The 20845-nt window shown below is 43.9% G+C and overlaps 1 protein-coding gene across 1 annotated transcript in view; it reads left to right on the top strand.

The window, feature by feature from the left end:
- erf (Ets2 repressor factor) overlaps positions 1 to 12338 on the top strand; it is a 34468-nt gene extending 22130 nt beyond the window's left edge. Inside the window, exons 3-5 of the mRNA XM_076755118.1 lie at positions 4830 to 4942; positions 7651 to 8537; positions 8656 to 12338. Coding sequence (XP_076611233.1) covers positions 4830 to 4942; positions 7651 to 8537; positions 8656 to 9297 — 1642 coding nt within the window. The 3' untranslated portion in view covers positions 9298 to 12338. The remainder of the gene's footprint in view (positions 1 to 4829; positions 4943 to 7650; positions 8538 to 8655) is intronic.
- Positions 12339 to 20845: the final 8507 nt, after the last annotated feature.

Genomic DNA, 20845 nt, shown 5'->3' with positions numbered 1-20845 from the left:
AGCTTCACATTTAGGTCATGTGTTCTTAGGAGGTATCACCACCACAGGAGTCAGATAATGGCAATAAAAACCCCCAGACGAGTCCGTCTCAAGTTTCAGGAACTGTGATAAACTCAGTGAAGCATACGAGATTGATTTTAAAATAAATCCAATTTGTTAGCAGTAAGATAACATTACAGCCGTGCACACAGTGTGTCCATCCACACATCGTTCGTACTCACCAGAAGCATTTCTTTTCCAAATTATTCGCAGCCTGAACTTCACAAGGTGTAAAAACAAGCTAAGATGGCTTTTCAAAATTGTAAAAAGACTATAAGAAAGAGAAAAGTGGTGATGAAAGCTTTCATCTTATTTCTTTGCCATGACCTGTTTTCCTTATTGAAATTCTGCTGAGCTAAGAGACTAACAGATTATAGATGTGGAAAAGATGCGGTCTATTATGTTTATCTTCTTTTCAAGCTTCTGTTCTTCATTCAGTAATTATTCACAGGGACCTTTTTGAGCCACTTCAGCCTCACTTCCCTCGTTAGTGTGAAACGTTGATGACATTAAAGTTAGAGCTCACGTCTCTTATTTTTATCCCTCATTTCTCAGACACTCTTTGTAACTAGCTCCGGGGTACGTTTGAGCTTAATTACAACCGCGTCAGATGTGTGAGACAACAACAAAAAAAAAAAATGGTGTTTTGGGTGAGTGTGCATCGCGCCGCGTGCTGAAACTTGAGGGTGACAGCAGATTTAGAAACGCACACCTTCACCCTCCACGGAGCACATGTGGGATGCTGCAGTTTTATTTAGCTGCCAGTCTGTTCTCCCATAATCACACACACTGCTACTCATCAGTGTCGCCTCCTGTGTTGTAGGTTGGTGTGGGTTATAGTTTGCCATGGTGATGACTAGTTACACTGCATCATCACCACACGCACACACACACAAGCGCACACACACACTTTACACCTTGTTATATGTCAGCCCTCCTCCAGCCCATCTGTGCCTTGTTTGTTGCTTAAACCTTTTTTTATCTTCGCCTCATGTAACTGCATATTTAAAGACAGCCAACCTTTTCTGAACTTGCACAGGGATATATTTTAACACCTATTCCTTGATCAGAGTGCGATCATGAGTTTAAAGGGTTAATACACGATGCTGATGTAACACATTGATTTTGCGGTTTATTTATTTGTTTTTTTTAGGTCACTTAACAGGGAAAATGCAGATAAACATTGTTACGTAAGGAGACAGATGTAGTGTGTGCAGGGCATCTCGCTGAGGCTGCTTAGGGGTGATGAGAGGGTGATTTATTTCGTTTTCATTCCATCAACCTTTCATTCAGCCATGCAGTTCCACCCGTTAACACATCCTTTTCCGTGTCATAACGCTAAACGTGCATTTTATCAATTAATCAATAGAAGCATTTCTTAAGTAAAACACAGACTGGTGAGAGTTTGCTGCGATAACTGGGATGACTTTACTTTTAACTGAGGTAACATTTGATCAAAAATATCTTTTAAATCTATCTCCGTATTTTAGGTTTTCTTTACCGCCGCTGGTGGAAGATCTGGGAGTCCTTGGCGTGACTCCGTTATTTGAAACATGTCAAACTTGTGACTAACACGCCTCAGAAACAGAGCGAAAGCTTAGATCTCCAAATTAAACATGGACACTCAATGTCTTGTATCCTCGAGAGTGAATAAAGCCCTCCGAGGTTTGACGATAAATAAACAGTCAATTTGATGCAGGAGCAGTCACTTTCTCTCTGGTCTCACTTAGCATTTTGCATGAAGGAGCAGCTGGAGCCAAACTTTGTTGTGATGTCTTTTCTGTGGTTTGTAAACCTTTTATATGAATGGGGGCGCTCTTAATTAATTCTGAAGTCCCTGGAACAAAGTTCTCTGTCACATGTGAAGCCGTTGATTGATGCTTCTCTGCGACTTTGAAGCGAGCGTGTGTTAGTACACACGTGTGTCTTCGCTCATGCATATACAGTTCATGTGTTTAGAGACGTGTGTGTGTGTGTGTGCGTGTGTCTACGTGTGTGTTCAATACATAGAGGTTGAGTCTATACAGTCAAAGTCCTTTCTAGTTTATTTGAAGGAAGTTCAAAGAGCAGGAGGCCTGCAGCGAGCCTGGGCCCACTTTCGGTGTGTGTGTTTGTTCCTTTCACGTTCGTGCGCCTGGTCTCTTCCCCGACTCGTTTAAAGTGCCGTCCATCTATCCGCACGTCTGTGAACATTATGTCCCTGCAGCTTTGATGGCACACAAATACTGCCATTTACCTCCAACAGTGTGTGTATTGTATAGATTGTTTTGAACTCACTCCTCATGTGTTTTGCCAGCGTCCCTGGTTGAATGTTCTTGGTAATTACCACCTTTGCGAAGTTCTCAAGTACTGAAGCACAAATTTAAGGACCTACCATGTGCTCGAGTTTTTACCTTCAGACTTCACGTCAACCAAATTTCAGAGGGAAGTAGTGCTCTTTCAAAGCCATTGTCCTCAGGTGACAAGTTAATCTTACTTTGCAAAATGAGACTTTAAACGCAAAAGCCGATAAGCCAAGAGATTGAGCACTGGCAGAGATTTAACGTCGATAATTAGTGTGTGTAGTACTTAAAGCATCTCAAACATATAAATACTCCGACCTTATTAGATGACGAAGTTCACACGCTCTAAATGCAGGACGTTTCCCTTTTAATGGGGTATTATTCTGAAATGATATTGTACGTCTAATTAACTTTTCTTACTGAGTAGAGGACCTTTTCCACGGCCGTCAGCCCCTGTACATTTGACTTTATTTACATCACTTAAAGCCACTGGGTCTGAACACTGTCCGTTTTGTGTAAGCTCAGTGGTTTTGTCATTACTTGCACATGTTTTCTGCATGCATTGTATGTTTGTGTAGGTGTGTGCGCGCACGTGCACATTTGATATGCGATAGCGTGGGTGCGTGTTGTAGTCGGCTCTATCAGAAGAGGCCCTTGACTTATTGAGTCATTGAGGGGCTGGACGAGTTCCTGGTTCACACCATCCTCTCCTGCTTTGTTCTGCTGTACCAAAACTCCAGTGACTCACACTCTGATCACACTGAAGCAGGCATGCAGCTGGGCACGGCCTCGTCATTATGACAAATATTATATCCACGGTTACTGTGTTTTTTTAACTGTCACTACTAGTGTGCCTGATTTTAGGAAAACAGTATTTTACTCTGCTGTTAGACTCTTATTTACATCTCAACCATTTTCTGGGGCTGGAATGAATTTTGACTTCAGAAGCATTTTGCAGATTCTTCCTAGAATTTGTTTTATCCCACTTAGAAAAAAGTGTGATTTCATTGCTGGGTTATTGTGTTTGTATGAACATTAATCACCTCACAGATATGTAATTCTCTGTTTGTAATTGTGTTTTATTACTGTACATTAGTAATGATTAACCAAGTTCATGTGTGCTCTGTTATCTGTGTGATCGTGTTGCATGAATGGTGCATAAAAGAAAAAGCTGTGATGCATGGATGGAAGTAACAGTTATATGATTTTACATTTATTAATTTCTGCTGCTGGCGAGCAGCTTTATTATAGCTCACTGTCTGCAAGGGCTATGTTTACAACTTCATATTCAGGCAAATCTGTATTTTTATGTACAATTTTTGGCTGCTGGGCTCCTGTCTGCTTGATCCTACTGGAAAATGATCAGTAACATATTACATTTCCCAGAATGAAGTGGCCACTCTGAACTGAATGAGACACTGTTTAGAAATTTTTATGTAAAGAAATATGAATGTGGTTTTGTCCTGAGGCTATCGGTGAGTCACAAGGAGCCATTTTATCTTTTAGATGAGCTGTCAGCAGCTCGCTATTCACTCCTCTACATCGCACTGTGTGCTGACGATGACTAATGCACTCTTATTAATGGAGCCGCCTGGGTAAGACTAAATCAGACCGGCTGTCTCACTTCCTCACAGAGTTTGCATTGAGCCGTGTGTTCACATTGTGAGCAGCTTGTTTAATTATGTGCAAATGTAGAATTAGCATGCAGGTAGCGCTTGTACAGTGACATTGTGGTTTCTGATGTTTGGCTCCAGTCTCCTGTAATATTAAAATGTCTTGTATCCTTTGATGTACTGTAGCCAACTAGCAAACACCAGTTCAGGAACATTAAATATGAAAATCTCAGTGAGTTCAGTAGGAGTGGGCACATTTGGCAATCTCATGATTCATTTCCACTCAGATCCACTGTGTTAGATTCAATTCAAAACTGATTCCTGGTTCAAAACAATGATTGATTCAATAAAAGAAAGATGACTGATAAGATTATTCTGGTATGTATGTGTAATGTACACTGTCCAGGTGTCCCACTAGTCAATAATATTATTATGAAAAGCTATTTTTGCCATTTGTGGGTCATTTCAGAGTTGTAGAGGATAAGATTCGCACTTCTTATGTGAATCTTTTCTTCTTTTTTCAACCCAACCTCAGTTCAGAGCTAACTGATGACCCGACCACATGTTCTTTTTATTCATTATTATAATGACTCTTATCTTTTCATCCATTTTCACTGCTGTGCAAAACTGTTCATGTTCAGTAATTACTTCTCACCGATGGGGGAACAAAGTGCAGATTTAATTGGCTGGTGATGACTAGTGACCCTAAAGGCTGTGGTTCAACTCAGCTAGATTCCTAAATGTCCAACTTAACTCAGAGTTAATTCAGTCTGTTAGCACTGTGAATAACCGCTGGCTGCGCAGCTAAAAAGAAATGTAGCCACAAAGTTTTGGCTCATGTTGCTGACGATGTGATCAGTGGGAGATAACACTCTCTTCGTCCTTCTCTCTTCAGATACTACTACAACAAGAGGATCCTCCACAAGACCAAAGGGAAGAGGTTCACCTACAAGTTCAACTTCAACAAACTGGTCCTGGTCAACTACCCTTTCATCGACATGGGCTCCGGTACGCACACGCTCACATTTATGTCCTAAATCTTTAAATGATGTGGTTAGCGCACCCTCAGGTGGTGTGAAGCATCAGGAGTGCAGTGCTGCTGCAGCATTATGAGCACCACTGCTCAAACTTGACACGATCATTCATGTCCTCCGCCCTGAGCTTCACCAGGGGCAGGTTTAGCCCCACCACACATGCAGAGCAGAGGAGGGAAAGGCGAAGTGAGGAAAATGCTGTCTGTACTGGTTAAAAACAGTCTCAGCAGTGAACGACACGCTAACATGCTGATGGGTTCTGTGTTTTTAGCTTGACTAGACTGGAGAAAATTCATTTAAAACAGATCAATGACGGTGCTTCTACTTCATCGCTCTCTGTGAAGTTTGCTGGAAGTGATGTTATACAGCCCCAGTGTGTTTCATATGGTGTGAGCACTGGGCTTGACTTTAAAATACTTTGCTGCCTTTTAAATGCTACGTTGCTTCTCAGCAACCAATCATATGATAACTTAGGAGACAGTTTGGCCATGTGCACTGTGCTCTGATTAGTTTGGCAGTTTACGCACCACTCATAATTTTATTTTAATAAAAACTCAACTGTTGCTCCTGGTGTTCTTCATCTTTGCTTTAGCAGAAAGAAATAATGGAAGCAGCAGGTGAACTAGCTTTAAAACCTGAGAAACTGCTGTGTCGGGGATCAGATTTATGCTGAGGCGAAGAGTGGTTCATGTGGATTTAGAAGAGTTACTGATAGATATTCCTCTGCGAGTCTGCATTGGTATGTAAAAGAAACTTAGAAGTGTTATATTTGACAATGGGATTTGGTGTGGTGGTAGATTAAATATCCAGCTGGGTTAGCAACCACCACCTCAAAGCAGTCAACCTCGGGAAACACTGATCAGACAATGACGATGAAGAGTAGACGTCTCATTTGAGATCTCTCTTTTATAACTTCCAGGGTTTGAGGCGCCGTATTAAACAAACACTTAACCACCAGGGCTTTTTCTTTTTGAAATTATGGAATGACAATAATTGAATGACAACCTTTGGCGACTGAGATTTGTGGTTATTCTCAGTGAAAAGAATGAAATCACACTTGATTGCAAGGACCTGTTCAAGGAGTCTAAGCTCTAGGACAGACAAAAAGTTCTTGGCCTTCAAATGTCTGAATTTGAGGTCCTTGAGTGTGCAGTGTGCAACTGTAAGAAAAAGGTACCTGTGAAGTTTAATGAGCAAGAATAAGCGCTAAACACAGCTGGTTTAGGTGTTCCTCTTTTAGATGGCACTGCACTTACTTTACGTAGCATTAGAGCGAGCCGGTCATGATCTGATATTCTGCTCTGATTGAGAGTCAGAGAGCACAATCCACTGCTTTTGAGAAAAGATCCAAACACTGTATATAACTGAGACGTTCAAATGTTATTGTCTGAGAGATTTTCCAGTCCGTGTGGTGGGAGACTTAGCAATTTACTCTCCGAAGATAAATCTTATCGGTAAAGACTTGGAGCAGTTTTGCGGGCCAGCCCTGGTCGCAATCTAAACACTGCATTTAATGTAATCGAATCATCATCACATCAAGCATTTCCACCCTTATTTTTGCAAAGAAAATCTCAATGCAATGCTGTTCTGGTACAAGTACAAATCATTTGGGTGTAGTGTGTGTGTGTCTGCCTGGTTACTGCATGCGCGTGTGTGTGTGTGTGTGTGTGTGTTCTAAGACATCAGTGTGCCACGTCCCAGTTTATCCCTCTCCTCCCTCCTCTGAAGTCGTCTCTCGTTCTGGTCTCGGCCACCCAGTGTAAACACAGCCCATATGGAGCGTTGGATACTGGGTGACATAAGTGCAGCACGAAACTTTAATTATAGCCTCCGTGTGATGTGGCCCACACACTGATATGTTGTGATATGATGGTTTCATACGATGGTTACACACGCACACATGCCCACGTCAATCTGGATTGATCTGCAAGCACAGACGCTCACAAACATACACACTAGATAAACACACACACACAGTTTTTCTCCTCGTCGTCTCTGACACACATGGCTGTGAGATCTGGGCTTTTTAAACAGAGAGCGACCCACACACACACTCGGCGGTACTGGAAAAAACAGAGGAACCCAACCCATGTTTGTGATGGCAGTAAGAGCGACTTTTCCAATATTTAATTCTGGCACGTGCACGGATGCCAAGAATTTATTGCAGTGCCACAGTCTCCCTGGCAGGAGAGAGAGAGGGAGGAGGGGTTGAAAGAAGGGAATTTGTGGCTTTGTGTAACCCAGTGTTTTCTTTCTGTGTGCCTGTGACCCTCTGGGTAAAATAGTTGGAGTTATGGGAGACATGTGACCTACTCTCATTAGTTACTTTCCCCTTTCTCTTCTGCTTAAAGGGCTGGTTCGTCCAAAAATTGATGAAAAAATGAAAGCTGTCACTGCATGTAGTCATGCACTTTTGTTGGATGTTGATGGGATTTTGCTTTGTCCTTTCTTTGGATGATCCACAAACACACTGTCAGCTGTTTTCATTAGACCCACGTTCACCTGTAAAAACGGCTCCGACAGTGTTGTATGGATAATGTCGTATGTAAAGTGTGTTTTCATGACTTTGAGCACCATAAATGACGTCCAGTGCACCTCCTTTGTATTGTGGTGGATGCAGAGATCTCAGAGACTGACCGCTCACAAGCCAAAACTCCTAACGCCGCCTTCTTTTCCTCACAGGTCGGGGAGTCCCTCAGAGTGCCCCTCCAGTACCGACCGGAGGCACCCACTTCCGTTTCCCACCCTCCACGCCGTCAGAAGTCCTCTCGTCCAGCGAGGAGCTGCGCAGCCCGGGCATGTTCAGCAGCGTGGCTCGCCGCATGGCCCGCGGTTCTGTGAGCGACTGCAGCGACGGCACCTCCACCAACTCCGAGCTGGAGGAGGCCGTGGGGGCCGATGAGAGAGGCGTGGGGCCTGACAGGGCTTTCAGGGGCCTGCTTCCTCCCCGCCTGACTCATGAGTCTCTCTTCAGGGTCTACGGCGGGGCCCCTAACCCAGCAGGGCTCGCTAGACCTGCTCCCAGGGTCCACCCAGAGCCTCTGTCTCCATTCCCTGTCTCCCCTCTGCCTGGCCCCGGGGGTCTACTGGCCCCAACTCTGTCCCCAGCCCTGTCCATGACCCCCACCCCACACCTGTCCTACACCCCCTCCCCCTCCCTGTCCTCTCCCATGATGGGCTCCCACTTCTCCTTCAACCCGGAGGACATGAAGCACTACCTGCAGGCCCACACCCAGTCCGTCTACAACTACCACCTCAGCCCCCGAGCCTTCCTCCACTACCCCAACATCGTCATCCCTCAGCCCCACCGCCCCACCCTGGAGAAGCCAGCCGCCCACCACCTCCATGCCCCGCCCCTGCCCCTCTCTCATTCGCTCAGCCAGCAGCCAGTAGGCGGGGAGGAGCAGCCGCAGCACCCGTCACCGTTCAAGTTCAAGCTGCAGCCGCCTCCGCTCGGGCGCAAGCAGAGGGAAGCAGGGAGCTCATTGGCTGCTTCCTCTTCCTCCAGCCAGTCCTCCTCCTTCACTGGGTCTGTTCAGATAACCAGTGCAGGGCCTCCTAAGATCAAGGTGAGACTGCCAACGCACACACACACAGACACACACACACACACACACACACACTTCTTCCTGTGATAATATCTGACCAGAGTCTTAAATTAAATGTCATGTTGTTCTTCCTCTCCAGGTGGAGCCCATATCAGACATCGAGTCAGAAGAAGAAGTGGAGGTGACTGATATCAGCGAGGAAGATGAGCTCAATCACAACGAAGAGGATGAGGAAAATGGCATCTTCACCCCGACAGCTCGTCACCACCATCATCAGCTCAACAACCATCATCAAGCTAACGGAAACGGGAGCAGCCTCTCCGCCCGTCCCCACAGTAACCCCGATGATGATCCTGACGATGATGAGGAGGTCTTCAAGACTCCCGCCACTCCTCCGATTGGCAGCGGCAGCCTGGCCTTCCCCCTGATCGGCCTGAAGACTGAGCCGGGTCAGGCAGCTCCCATCAGCCCCGGAGGCACACGCTGTATCCCGCTCAAACTCCGCTTCAAACGCCGCTGGAGCGAAGACCAGAAGATGGAGGCAGATGGAGAGAGGGACGAGGCGGAGGACAAGAAAGTGAGGGCTGAGGGAGAGGAGGAGGTGGAGGGGAAGAGGGAGGACGTAGGTAGGAGAGTGGGGGAGGTGGAGAACGGTGGAGGAAGAGCAGGAGGAGGTGTTATTCTGGGGTTGATGCTGCCACCGCCTCCCACCCAGCGCAGAGCGAGCTCAGAGCTGCAGAGAGCTACAGCACAGCTGTCTCTGGAAAACAGTGGCTGCTGAGCGTCAGGTGCACACACACAGACAGACAGACAACACACACCTCTCAGAGTCTCGTCATCAAACTTTATAGTTTCATGTAGACCATAATGCCTTGCGGTTTGCTGCTAGCGGTAGTGAGCACAGCAGGTTTTGGTTTGACACAGCCGTTCGCTAACTGAAAGGTGGCCACAAACACATAAATGTTCTTTTATTCTGTATCTGAATGTGTTTGTGGATCATATGTAGGAAATTCTGTTCTGTGCAACAGTTAAAGTAGCTGTTGGGCACTTTTTACTGACCTCACAGCCCCACGAGCTCCTTCAATTACCAAACATAGAGCAGATTTGCCTACAGATGTCACATCTACATGCTCGAGAGGTAGTGAAGATGAGGATTGATGTGTGGTCATAACCACCTCTCTGGTTTTTGTGGGACACCTTTTGAAGCCTCCTATGATCAGGACTGTCAGCAAGCAGCCGCTGGAAATTATGGCCTACATGAAACCATAAACACGTAGATGTACCTGTGTAGCCTCTAATGTACTGCAGGGCAGGACACCTTTGTGCCCCTGATACCCTATCGAACATGAACACAGCAGAGCACTTTTGCTGTGACTTAAAACATTAAGAGATACCAAACTCAGTCTGTGTGTTGGCGTCTGCCTGACAGAGAGGAAGTCTACTCTTAATATCAGTTGCACATTCAATGCCTCCTCGCCCTCGTGGTGCCAGTTCGGCCATCAGTCTGCCAGGGATCACCTCACATCACACCTGTGCCCGGATGATGCCTCTGATGGTCTATTTGTTTATCTGGTACAGTGAAACGGATCAGCTGAACGGGTACCGCGGCAGCCTGAGTCGTACAGCGGCAGACTGAATTAATCTCTCGCCCACGTCTGGCTCCGTACTTCCCCTCTCTTCTTAATCCTCATTCGTACTCACCGTAACAGACAGATCCTAATGTGACTAAAAACACTTCTAACAGCGCTGATAGAGATTACAGAAGTGCCTCTCTGTCTGCGCCCGTCACCGTTCAGCCGTTTACACGATGGAGGGCAGCGAGAAGAAAAAACAACCTTAGACCTAGTTCGGATGGATCTTACAGGCTGAAGAGGGATTTTTTTTTCTTTTCAAGATGTGATTAGAAAGAACCCTCCAATCAGTCCTTTCTCCAGGAAATAACTCAGACACTATGAGACTGCATCAGGGTCAGGCTGAGGGGTCTCTCCAGCCTCAGCTCATTCACTACAGTGTATAAAGACGTGGAATGATTGTGGACTTGTACATCTTTGAGGACAGTCAAACTAAGCCTGAGTAGGAGAGGAGGATTTTGATGAACTGACTTTGGCCTCTCGACCTCTGACCAGCATCATTAGACATTTGTTGGTCGGCGTATGGATTCGGTTTCCACTGTACAGAAAAACCCGCCTGAGTCCCCGAAGGAAGCGCCGGATCTTTCTCTCCTGTTGAGGAAATGAGCAAGCAGCTACCAGCGAGGCTGTAATTATAGACACGCTTGTTTCTGAACGTGTGTGTGGACCCAAAGCTGGTGTAAAAAACAAAAAAAAAACAGGATACAGCGGGTGTCTCAGCTTTTTCGTGTCCCTGCCCGACTTCGCACAATCTCTGAGGGGTTTGGAGGTTTGAGGGCATTCGTGGTGTTTTCTCCCTCAAACACACAGATCAACAGCTCTCTTCTGCATTCCCCCCCTTCTTCGTTTTTCTCTTTAAAGACTGTGCCAGATGCTTGTGCCTCGTAAGGACATGGACAGTATTTTAGGGCATTTGCAGTGATCTGAGGACTTTCTGTATTTCGGAGATAAGAGCCGAATCTGTTCATGTGATGTTTTGAGAAGCGACGATCGAAGCAAACTGATTAGTCTAGAGGAGAACGGGAACCATGTCATGAATGTCGAGCACCAAGGTTAACTCAGGCAAACCTTCACTGAGATATTGAGAAACAGCTTATTTTTATGACGCTTTGTTCATTTAAATAGAAAGAAGACATTTTTGCCCATTTTAACGAACAAAACAAAAATCAGATTGTGCCTTTTTTAAGCCAACACGAGTTTTATCAAGTACCCCCAGCAAAGTGTTTTATCACACAGTACCACCATGCCTTCTGCTTTTGTAAAAGAGAGATACAGAATAAGTAAATCTACACATATATATTTTATTCAAATATATATTGAATTCAAATATTATATTTCAATATGGTCATTTGATACAAATCAGGAAAATCCTACTATTTTTAATGGTAAAGATATGTATATATTCTAATGGGCATATTACTACCAGTATAATTCAGCCTTTGCCTTCTCACCCTTGCCTTCTCTTGACCGTTGAGCTGCAGTGACAAAGGCCACCGGTGTCAGAGTTTTATATTTATATTGTAAAAATAAAAAATTCAGTTATTGTGTATTCAGGGGACGGAGGGTGTGACGGGACAAGGCCAAAAGAGTGAGCAGAGACGTTTAATCAGACCCGGGTCCAATCATATTTACCTTGTTAGTGGGCGTGTTTGTTTTAACATCCGTCGAGTGGCGGCCGGACGGGGTTGAGCTCGGTCACAGAAAGCTAAATTAAATTCTTAAGCCCCGCCCGCCTGCAACTGTTTGACCCCGGTCTGCTTAAAGAGCGTGGAGGCGCAGGTCGTGACGGGGAGCTGGTGACGGACTCGCGTGGTCGAGGCAGGCTGATTCTGATTGGACGACACATGCGCAGCAGGTTTTCAGCACGGCGTCACATCGCAGCTGCTGATAGGACTGGACTTTGGTTTGAGCGTGGACTGTGGACTCAAGCAGCTTTGTATGAACCGAGTGTGTATGGGCTGGTCTGAACCCTGCCCATGCGCGCACACACACACACACACACACACACCATCCTGGTTAGAGTGAGGCTTTACTGTGGCTACAATAAAGGGAAACATGACATCACACGTGACATCAGGCGCCCCCGCAGTCTCTGGAGTAGACGGCAAACCAAAGAAACTACACACTGCTACACACTTCAACACACACACACACACACACACACACACACACACACACACACACACACACACACACACACACACACACACACACACACACACACAGGAAATGGCATCACAAAACCTCAGAGCAGAGTGGAGAGAGAGGGACTTCCCATAATCTGACTCGCTCATTCTGCTCTGTGTGTACGTGCACTACTGTGTGTGTGTGTGGGGGGAATGTGTGGTTTCTATGGTTGTGCCATACACACACACATAAAAAAATACTCAGAAAAGACAGTTTCTCGTCCAGATTGTCCACCCAGCTCCAGTCTCCTGTCTATCTAAACACATTCGGCCGTTCTTCTTCACCGGGCACATAAAAGCTCGTCCGTCCGTCCGGACTGGCTCATCAACATGATCATCGTTCCTCTTTCTGAAAAGGGTCAAACGTCCTCGTCAGCCAGAAAAAAAGCGTCTTCGTGAACTTTCAGGACGGACGTGGTTTGCAGGTGTCCGGTAAAGACAAACGCGAACACGGCTGTGCCTGACCCGTCGCACCTGTGCCGCCTTACCTGTCGTGGCTTCAAAAACAACACAAGAGAATAACTGTTTCCCCGGCCGGTTGATAGTTCCACCCCTCGATGTCACCGACGTTGTTCTTATCATTTTCTTCTGTATCTTTTCAGACGTATTACTGTTACTCTTGTAACTATTATATTATTAACATGACTGTTTTGATTATTTTGTACCCTCTTGCCATGGTCTGGTCTCCTCCATGAATTCCTGGTTTTCTGTGAGTTTTTGTTCCAGTTTGCACTCTTTCCCATGAACTTCAACTAGTTGGCTTCAGTGCAGTCCTGTTTTTTTTTTTTTTTTTTTTTTTTTTTTTGTGTTAAACTCACGCTGATTTTCTAACCACGTCACCATGGACAAGAGGAGGGTCACATAATCCCCACATGATATACAGCAGGGGAAGAAACAATTCTTTTCATTTTTTGATGTTATGTATATATATTTTTTCCATTTTGGAGGATCCTGTAAGAAAAAAGAGCTTTGTACTGTTTAACCATTGTATTATTTGAACTGCCTCCCCTGTCCTCTCTCCGCTCGCCTCCGTCTCTCCTCTCATGTCCACCTCGACGGTGAGCTGTCACTCCAGAGGAGGGACGGAGACTTTTTGTTTTTATCACGGATGAACCACCTGTACTTCTGTTCCTCTTCTATCTGTTCATCTTCATTTGTAATTAAACAATAATCAGGGGTCATTAAAAAGGTAAAAATGGAGGTCGGGCTCTGTGTCTTTCTTTCGTTTGCTTCATTTGAGAAAAAATGAGCAAACCAAGAATAAGAATGTGAACCGTTTCATCTTCATTTCTCCTCTTAGTTTTGGTTCCTTTTTTATTTTAAGTTGTTGTTACAAGAAAAGATGATTCCAAAAAAGTTCTAAAACATAAATAAAAACAAGATTCAGTCATTCACAAACAAACTGTTGTTTACCAACAACTACGTGCTCCTGAGTCCATGTGTTCATCTCCTTCATCCAGTCATGTGTTCACAAAGAGGTGAACCTCGCTCGACTGAGCCTTTTCATACCCGATCATGATACTCTCACCTGTTACCAATCAACCTGTTTACCTGTGGAATGATCCAAAATCAATGAAGCTGATGAGGTCAGACACACAGACACAGCGTCCCAACTTTTTTGGAATTGAGTCGCACCGACCTAAGAAGACATTTAAGTGTCCACTGTAACAAATGAGGTCTGATTAAACCTCGAGCTGAAACCGTCTGTTAATCGAGTTCTCAGCTGTTTCGATAATCATTCAGCCACTGAAGTTTTCCTGAGAGAAGACGCTGTGAGGTTTTTGATAGGATAAACTCAATGTTTACGGGGTTTTGGTCTGTTGATCAGACTAACAAGCAGTTTCAAGATGTCACCTTTGGCTTTGGGAAATAGGTTTTTGTTTTACCTTTTTTGACATTTTATAGACTAAACAATTGAAAAAGTAACGGGTGAATTGTTAACAGAAACAATCGTTAGCTGCAGCCCCGATCGCTCACCCGGAGGAGAATTTGGGTTCAGATAGTTGTTCTGGGGAAAAAAAAAAGATTTACACACAAACGCACATCAGCCAGCCTCCATTACTGAGTCAGATCCTCTGTTCTTTCATGCTGGTGCTTTTGTAGTCAACAACCTGCAGCCTCGTCGTGCCAGCCCGCCTCTCTCTCTCTGAATGCTTCATGACTCAAGTCATGTCGACGGCAAGTCGAGTACTTTGTACTTGTCCAAGTCCTGGCACATTTAATGAAAGAAAGCCATCCAGGGATAAGCATTCTCACTTTTGCTCACAATAGGCCTGTGATGGCTTTCTTTTCTTTCTTTTTTTTTATTTTTTTATTTTTTGCCCCCCTCTTTGGCGACAGCTGCTACAAAAAGACCTTGATGGAAGAGATTTGGTTATGACAATGGAAATAATTCAGGAGGAAGGAGAGATGTTTGTGTCAGCCTTCTGGTGTGAGGCAGACCTTGTGACTTTCTATTCAGGTGCAGAAAACTATTTGAAAGGGATTGCTGGTCTTTGTTAAACATCCAGATTTTTTGCTGTTACTGCTGCCTTTTCTTGAGTAAACATTCAGATGACATAAATGTTTCTATGACAGTTTGCTGAAAGGCTTCAGGTTAGTATTTCAGACGTAGTGTCGGATGTAAGAATGAGTGAGCGCAGCAGCAGAATACGTATGCATCAGTTATCAGATCGTCAGCATTACTCACGATTGCCCCGACAAAATCCCTGAGAACTTTAATAATTGTGATGCTAATTGTGTCCCAGATGACACCTCTGCGATCCTCCCACCTCCATGTTTTTACTTCAGCCGACATGGAAGTTTTAATTACTCACCAGACTGGCAAATCTCCTCCGCGCAGCACGATGCGGGTTTATCTTCTGCTTCATCTCATGAGTTGAATCAGACTCATGTTTGTGCCCCCTCACAAGTTTTGGGTGCTGGTTGCTCTGTGGTCCTGAAGTGCTGATAACGATGATAACGGTGATGTTTTATTTTCATGAGGCCAAACTAGGGCTGCAACCTAAGATTATTTAATTATCAGTAAAACTGGCAAATATTTGCTTGATTGATCAGCTAATGGTTTGGTCTATGAAACATCAGAAAGCGGAGAATAATTCCCATCACAGCTTCCCAGAAGGCATGATGATGTCTTTAATTAGCTTGTTTTGGCCAGCTGACGGTAAGACCCCCACAGTCATTCACTTTATAATCACAGACGGTTAAGGAAACCAGCTAATCTTCCCATTAGACAGCTGGGACCCCTGATTCTTGTTTAAAAATGGCTTCAGTGATTAAACTGTTTTGAAAATAGCTGCCAGCTCTTGCCAAAACCAAAATAAGTCCTCATAAAACCTCTGAAACGGCCTTTAGACACTACATTTCACAAACAATGTTAAACTACATATTTATATATTACATTTCTGTCATTTTCACACAGAATGTTCTCAATCTTCTTCACTGAATCCTGCTGTAAATTTACCACAATACAAAAAGGTTTTAGAAAAGAGCAGCTTTGAACCCAAACCTCACTCACAGTCATTTTTGACTTTTTCAAACTAAACAAGTTAAATAAGACCTTTATGTTTGAGCAGGAAGCTCGTAAAAGCAAACACAACCTGATGAGCTGTTTTTCCTGTTCATGTACAATAATCACCACGTTGAAGAAGAGCTGCAGTGAAGGCCTCCACTCGAGTTCTCTCCTGGTTTCTCTGAGACTCTGGCTCCCCCTGCTGCCACTTCTCAGTAGTACACTTTAAGATTGGGACCCTTTTTTTCCTGAATCCGCTCTGCACACTCTCGCGAGACTTGTCGTGGACTCGCCTAGTGGTATGTGAAACCACAATGGCTTGATGATTGAGTGTTTTCCTGAAGTTTGTTGACACAAAAGCGTAAACACAAATTTATGTCTAGACTGATGAGTCGCCGTCTGGAAACCTGTACTGAGGGAAAAGTCTCCACTATGGAAGGTAATGGAACTAAAACGTATTCTTTTATCCTTTCAATGTGCACTTTAACTGTGTAATTACCATAAATAACATTACTTTTGGTAGGTCAACTCCGCACGGTGTATTAGAAAAGAAAATACACTGCTGTTTTATTTATGTACACATAAATATTTACAAACAGTATTATAAACTGTGCATACGTGACTTCTCAATACTGAGCTGCTGAGTGAACTGAACTGTATGCTAAATATGATACGGGCAACAGACGGTTAGCTTAGCTCGAAAACACGGGGAAACAGCTAGCCTAGCTCTAGCTAATGGTAACAAAATACGCCTACCAGCACCTAAAACTCACCAGTTGACCTGTTATGTATGTTTTTTGTTTAATCCACGTAAAAACCAAAGTGTAAAGAAACGACAGTTGAGTGGTTGCCAGGCAACCAGCAGAGACTCCAGGAAGCTGCCCCGCGCCACAAAATTTAACCGCCATCGAACTGAACGATGGTTTTAACTGCTCTGCGTTTGCACTTATTACACAAATGAGACATAACTGAATTGATAACCTTTACAAATGCTGATTGGAGGGTTTTGTTACTGTTGAGCAAAGCTGGTGTAACTGTTTCACGCATGTCCGGTCCACATGCTAAGCTAGGTTAACTGGCTGTTAGCTGTAAAGTTAACCATCAACTGTATGGACTCAGCTAACTCTGTATATCTGAAGATTTCTTTAACTTGAGTGGAAAAAAAGTCATTATAATTGATACTGTCCCACTTTAATGGGCAGTTTTTTTTGGTTTTGGTTTTGTTTTTTTTTTTTTGTTTTTTTTACAAATTTTGTTTTCTGCATGTCAGACATGGAGTTCTTATCTTTATTGTTGGGTATCTTTCTCCTTTTCTAGTATTATTTTGAGTGCCTGATTTGATTTATTTCAGTTAAAGCAGTAGGTAACTTGAAACCTTGAAAAGTGCTGTAATGATTGTCTTTCTCTTTTCTGTGGTAGGTCATTGTGCTGAATGGTAATCAGGCATTACCTATTTCACCAATGACTGACTGCAGCGCCTAATTTTCTTTACTTTCCTCACATTCACAGTGTCTTTGTGCTCTCGTGTTTAAAACCCTGTTAATCATTTCAGTATTTGTCTCATCTCTCTACCCACCAGCTCTCATCCTCCCCTCCATCCCCCGTCTCTCTCCTCTCCCCTGCAGTCGGTTATGAGGCATTCATCGGCCGCTGATCTTAACGGGGGACGGTGCCGAATCAAAAGGAAGCTGATTGACGGACTGTTTGGCCTCCAGCGGAGAGGGATTGTTGTCTGGCTGTGGGACGAGGTCAGAGGTCATGGTCCAGAGGGCCCGAGACAGAAACCAGATCACAACAGAAGGCTAATTATCATGCATTGTTGCTGGGCTCCTGCTGGCACTCCGCCTTCACTTTCACCAGCAGGTCACAGCGAAAGCTCTGGACCTCCAACATTCAGAACCAGGTTAGACGCGTCATCAATGTCACATTTCTTATCATGTGAGTTATAAAGAGTGAACGGGTGGCACAGTAAACATTAGATTATCTTACTAGTGATTTAGTTAAAAACAAACACAAACTGTTCCAGTAAATTACTTAGCTACATTAGTAGCTAAGTAATTTACTTTAGCTATATTAAATATAATTTTTATATTATCAAAATTAATTTTGATGTGAAACTTTTGAAGAAATTGTTATGATAATATGTTATTTAAAATAAATGAATGCAGATCATTTACTTTTGATCAATTTTGAGACTGAATTAGGTGAAACTGTCTATTGAAGGAAATATATTTGAAGAAAAAAACATTGGTTATGTATCACTTTTTGGCCAAATATTTGCCTCTTATTTAATATTTAGGTTCTTAAACGTGTTCACTCAGTCACATACTGTATTTCTCTCCCTCCTTTCTTGATGTATTAATCGTGAATGGGATGAACTTTATTGTGGTCTCACCTTTTATCACATCTTTCTCTTCCTTTTCTTTCTAATTACAACGACTTTCTTTTAATGATTAGAGTTCACGCTATTACGCCTTCAGCTGTGAAAGCATGGTGAACTGGAGGTCATGAACCCAGTAAGGACACTATTAATGAAGTCAATTATTGACATTAAAGTACAGAAAAAATCTGTTTAATTTGAACCACAGGCACGCAGAGGAAAAGTTTAGGCAAACAGAACTCAGTGCAGACCGGTTGACTTAGTGCTGGAGCAGGTAGTCAGTCAATACGTGTGGAGGATTACACGCTGACAGTTGAGTACCTGTGCAGCAGCAAGCATGTGAGTATATTTCTGGAGGCAGATTGTCCTCACAGCTCAGTGAACCGGCAGAGAGGCCTCCTCAGTAATAAGGATTCATTATCTGTGGAGTCACAAGAAGAGAACACCCGCTAGTGCTGCTCAGGTCTGTTGCCTCTCCAATATGTTCTAATGCGACAGTTCGCAGCCTGGGGGTCTGGACCCCCCAGAGCTCTGTAGAATACCTAGAACCATCAAAGTCAGGTTTATTTCAAAGACTCTTTATCACAAGCAGTGAGCCTTCCTGCAGAGGACAGGGCTGGTCAAACTCAAGACCTCAGACTTTCATACGACTCACATTAATATTTAAGAGATTCTAGTGATGTTCTTAACTGAAATATGTCTTTACCCTTATTATGAAGTTACCTCCACTTGCTAATGAAGTTACTTGTGCGTTTGTTTGTGAAGCAGACAAATATGCTTGAATCAAATATATCAGTTCTGCAATTTCTACTATTTATAAGCGTGATGACAACATCACACAACCAACAGAAAAGAGGAACATTCAAGATCATATGCTCATTCTGCAGATTAGAGCATTTTGGAGACAGTGGACACGGCGCCATCTGCTGAGCAGTAGAGGTAACTGAAGATATTTGACAAGTGAACAGAACTGAACCATTGTCTGGATTAATTGATTTGTTTGATTTCCCATCATGTCTAACTAATCTATCAGCTTTGTCACATATAGTTGTTGCTGATTCACATTTTATTAAGAAGTACTTAGGTTCACCTCGCATCACAAGAGCTGGTGACGTTACAGGATTACAGGTTTGTTATTTTAACCAATCGATTAAACTTTATTTGTTCATGCAGCTTTTCAGGATCTGACAAGATGTTAAAAAGCTACACAAAGTGAGATAATACAACCAATAAAACGGATGAAATAATGAAATCTGAAATTGAATCATATCCTTTAAATATTCTAAAAGCAATAAATGACACGTGTGGGCAAGAGCAGCGAAGTAAACATGGCGCCGTCTCCCTGCAGCCGTTTCAGGATGTGCAGCAGGTGGAGAAGTTCAACATTCATCCAAAATTAGTACAAACATGAAATTTACATGTTAAATTATCGCTTCGGGGCCTCTCACAGAACCTGACGTGCGCAAACAGTGGTTGCATTGTGCTCATATTAGACAAATATATAAAGTGAAGTGAAATCGGTCTTTTATTACGGCTTTTACTGAGGTGGAGAATCTCAGAATGTCTTGCACCACGTGCTGATCTGCACATTGATTTGCATCATGAGTACTTTTATGACTTGAAAGTTAAGCTTGGCAGTTCATTTGTTGATTAGCACAGTGTCACTTCAAGGTCCACTTCCTGCTTATTTTGTAGCTTTCGACCGTGTCAACTACTACTAGTTCCAAAACTGCAGGCCGACGTATAACTCAGCGCATATCTGACATCCGGTTCTGTTTGCTTTGAATGTTTCCACACTAGACCCAGTTTATAGTATTTGAATAGAAACGGATGTGGAAACAGCCTATTCATCAGACAACAGAAAGATGTTTAGACTGTGTCGCTCGTATTAATTATACAGGCAGCTGAGAGGCTGCGCCTTCCTCTCAGATTTCATTATTCACAGCAGGTGCAAGCTGTTAAATCTGCTGTGCATCTACTCAACCTCAAAGTGTGGGAAGAGTAGAGTCGGACTCATCTGGTCCATCTCTCACTCTCGATTTGTTCTTTTTTTAAAGAGCGCGCACACACACACACACACACACACACACACGCACTCTTGAATTAGAGAGTGTTAGAGTGTTGGGTCAGGTACAGTGCAGGGTCCCTGGAGCTGTTTAGCAGTTAAGTGGCCGTAATGCATTTAGCGTAAAGTGACTGGGATTGGGGGGGCTTAACCACAGCTCTCCGCCTCATTCTTAGAAAGTGCTCAGAGGTGCTAATACCAGCCGGATTTATGGCACTCATTCACAAACGGCTCGACTTCTGCAGCGAAGAGTCACTCTCAGTCTACCTCTGTGGCCCTCTCTGTCTGTCTCCGTCCCTCCTCCTCGCTCTTTTTGTCGTTTGCGTGATTCACATCCGTTTCTTTGTCCCTCATTCTCTTTCCGCAGCAGCCCGTCTTTCATAATTTTCCTCACCGTCTGTCTCACTTCTACCTTTTACCGCTTTCATTTCCACTCTCATTCTAAAGCTTCTCCGAGCCTTGAATCTCAGGACTCTTCCTCTCTCTAATGTCTCTCGACGGCGCCTTACGAAACCAGCCACCCCTCAAAGTTGCGTGCGCGCGGTACTCGCCCTAC

Source organism: Chaetodon auriga, chromosome 17 (genome assembly GCF_051107435.1).
Source record: "Chaetodon auriga isolate fChaAug3 chromosome 17, fChaAug3.hap1, whole genome shotgun sequence".
NCBI lineage: Eukaryota > Metazoa > Chordata > Actinopteri > Chaetodontiformes > Chaetodontidae > Chaetodon > Chaetodon auriga.
Note: the sequence above shows the minus strand (reverse complement) of the source record. Positions and strands in the feature narration are given on the sequence as shown.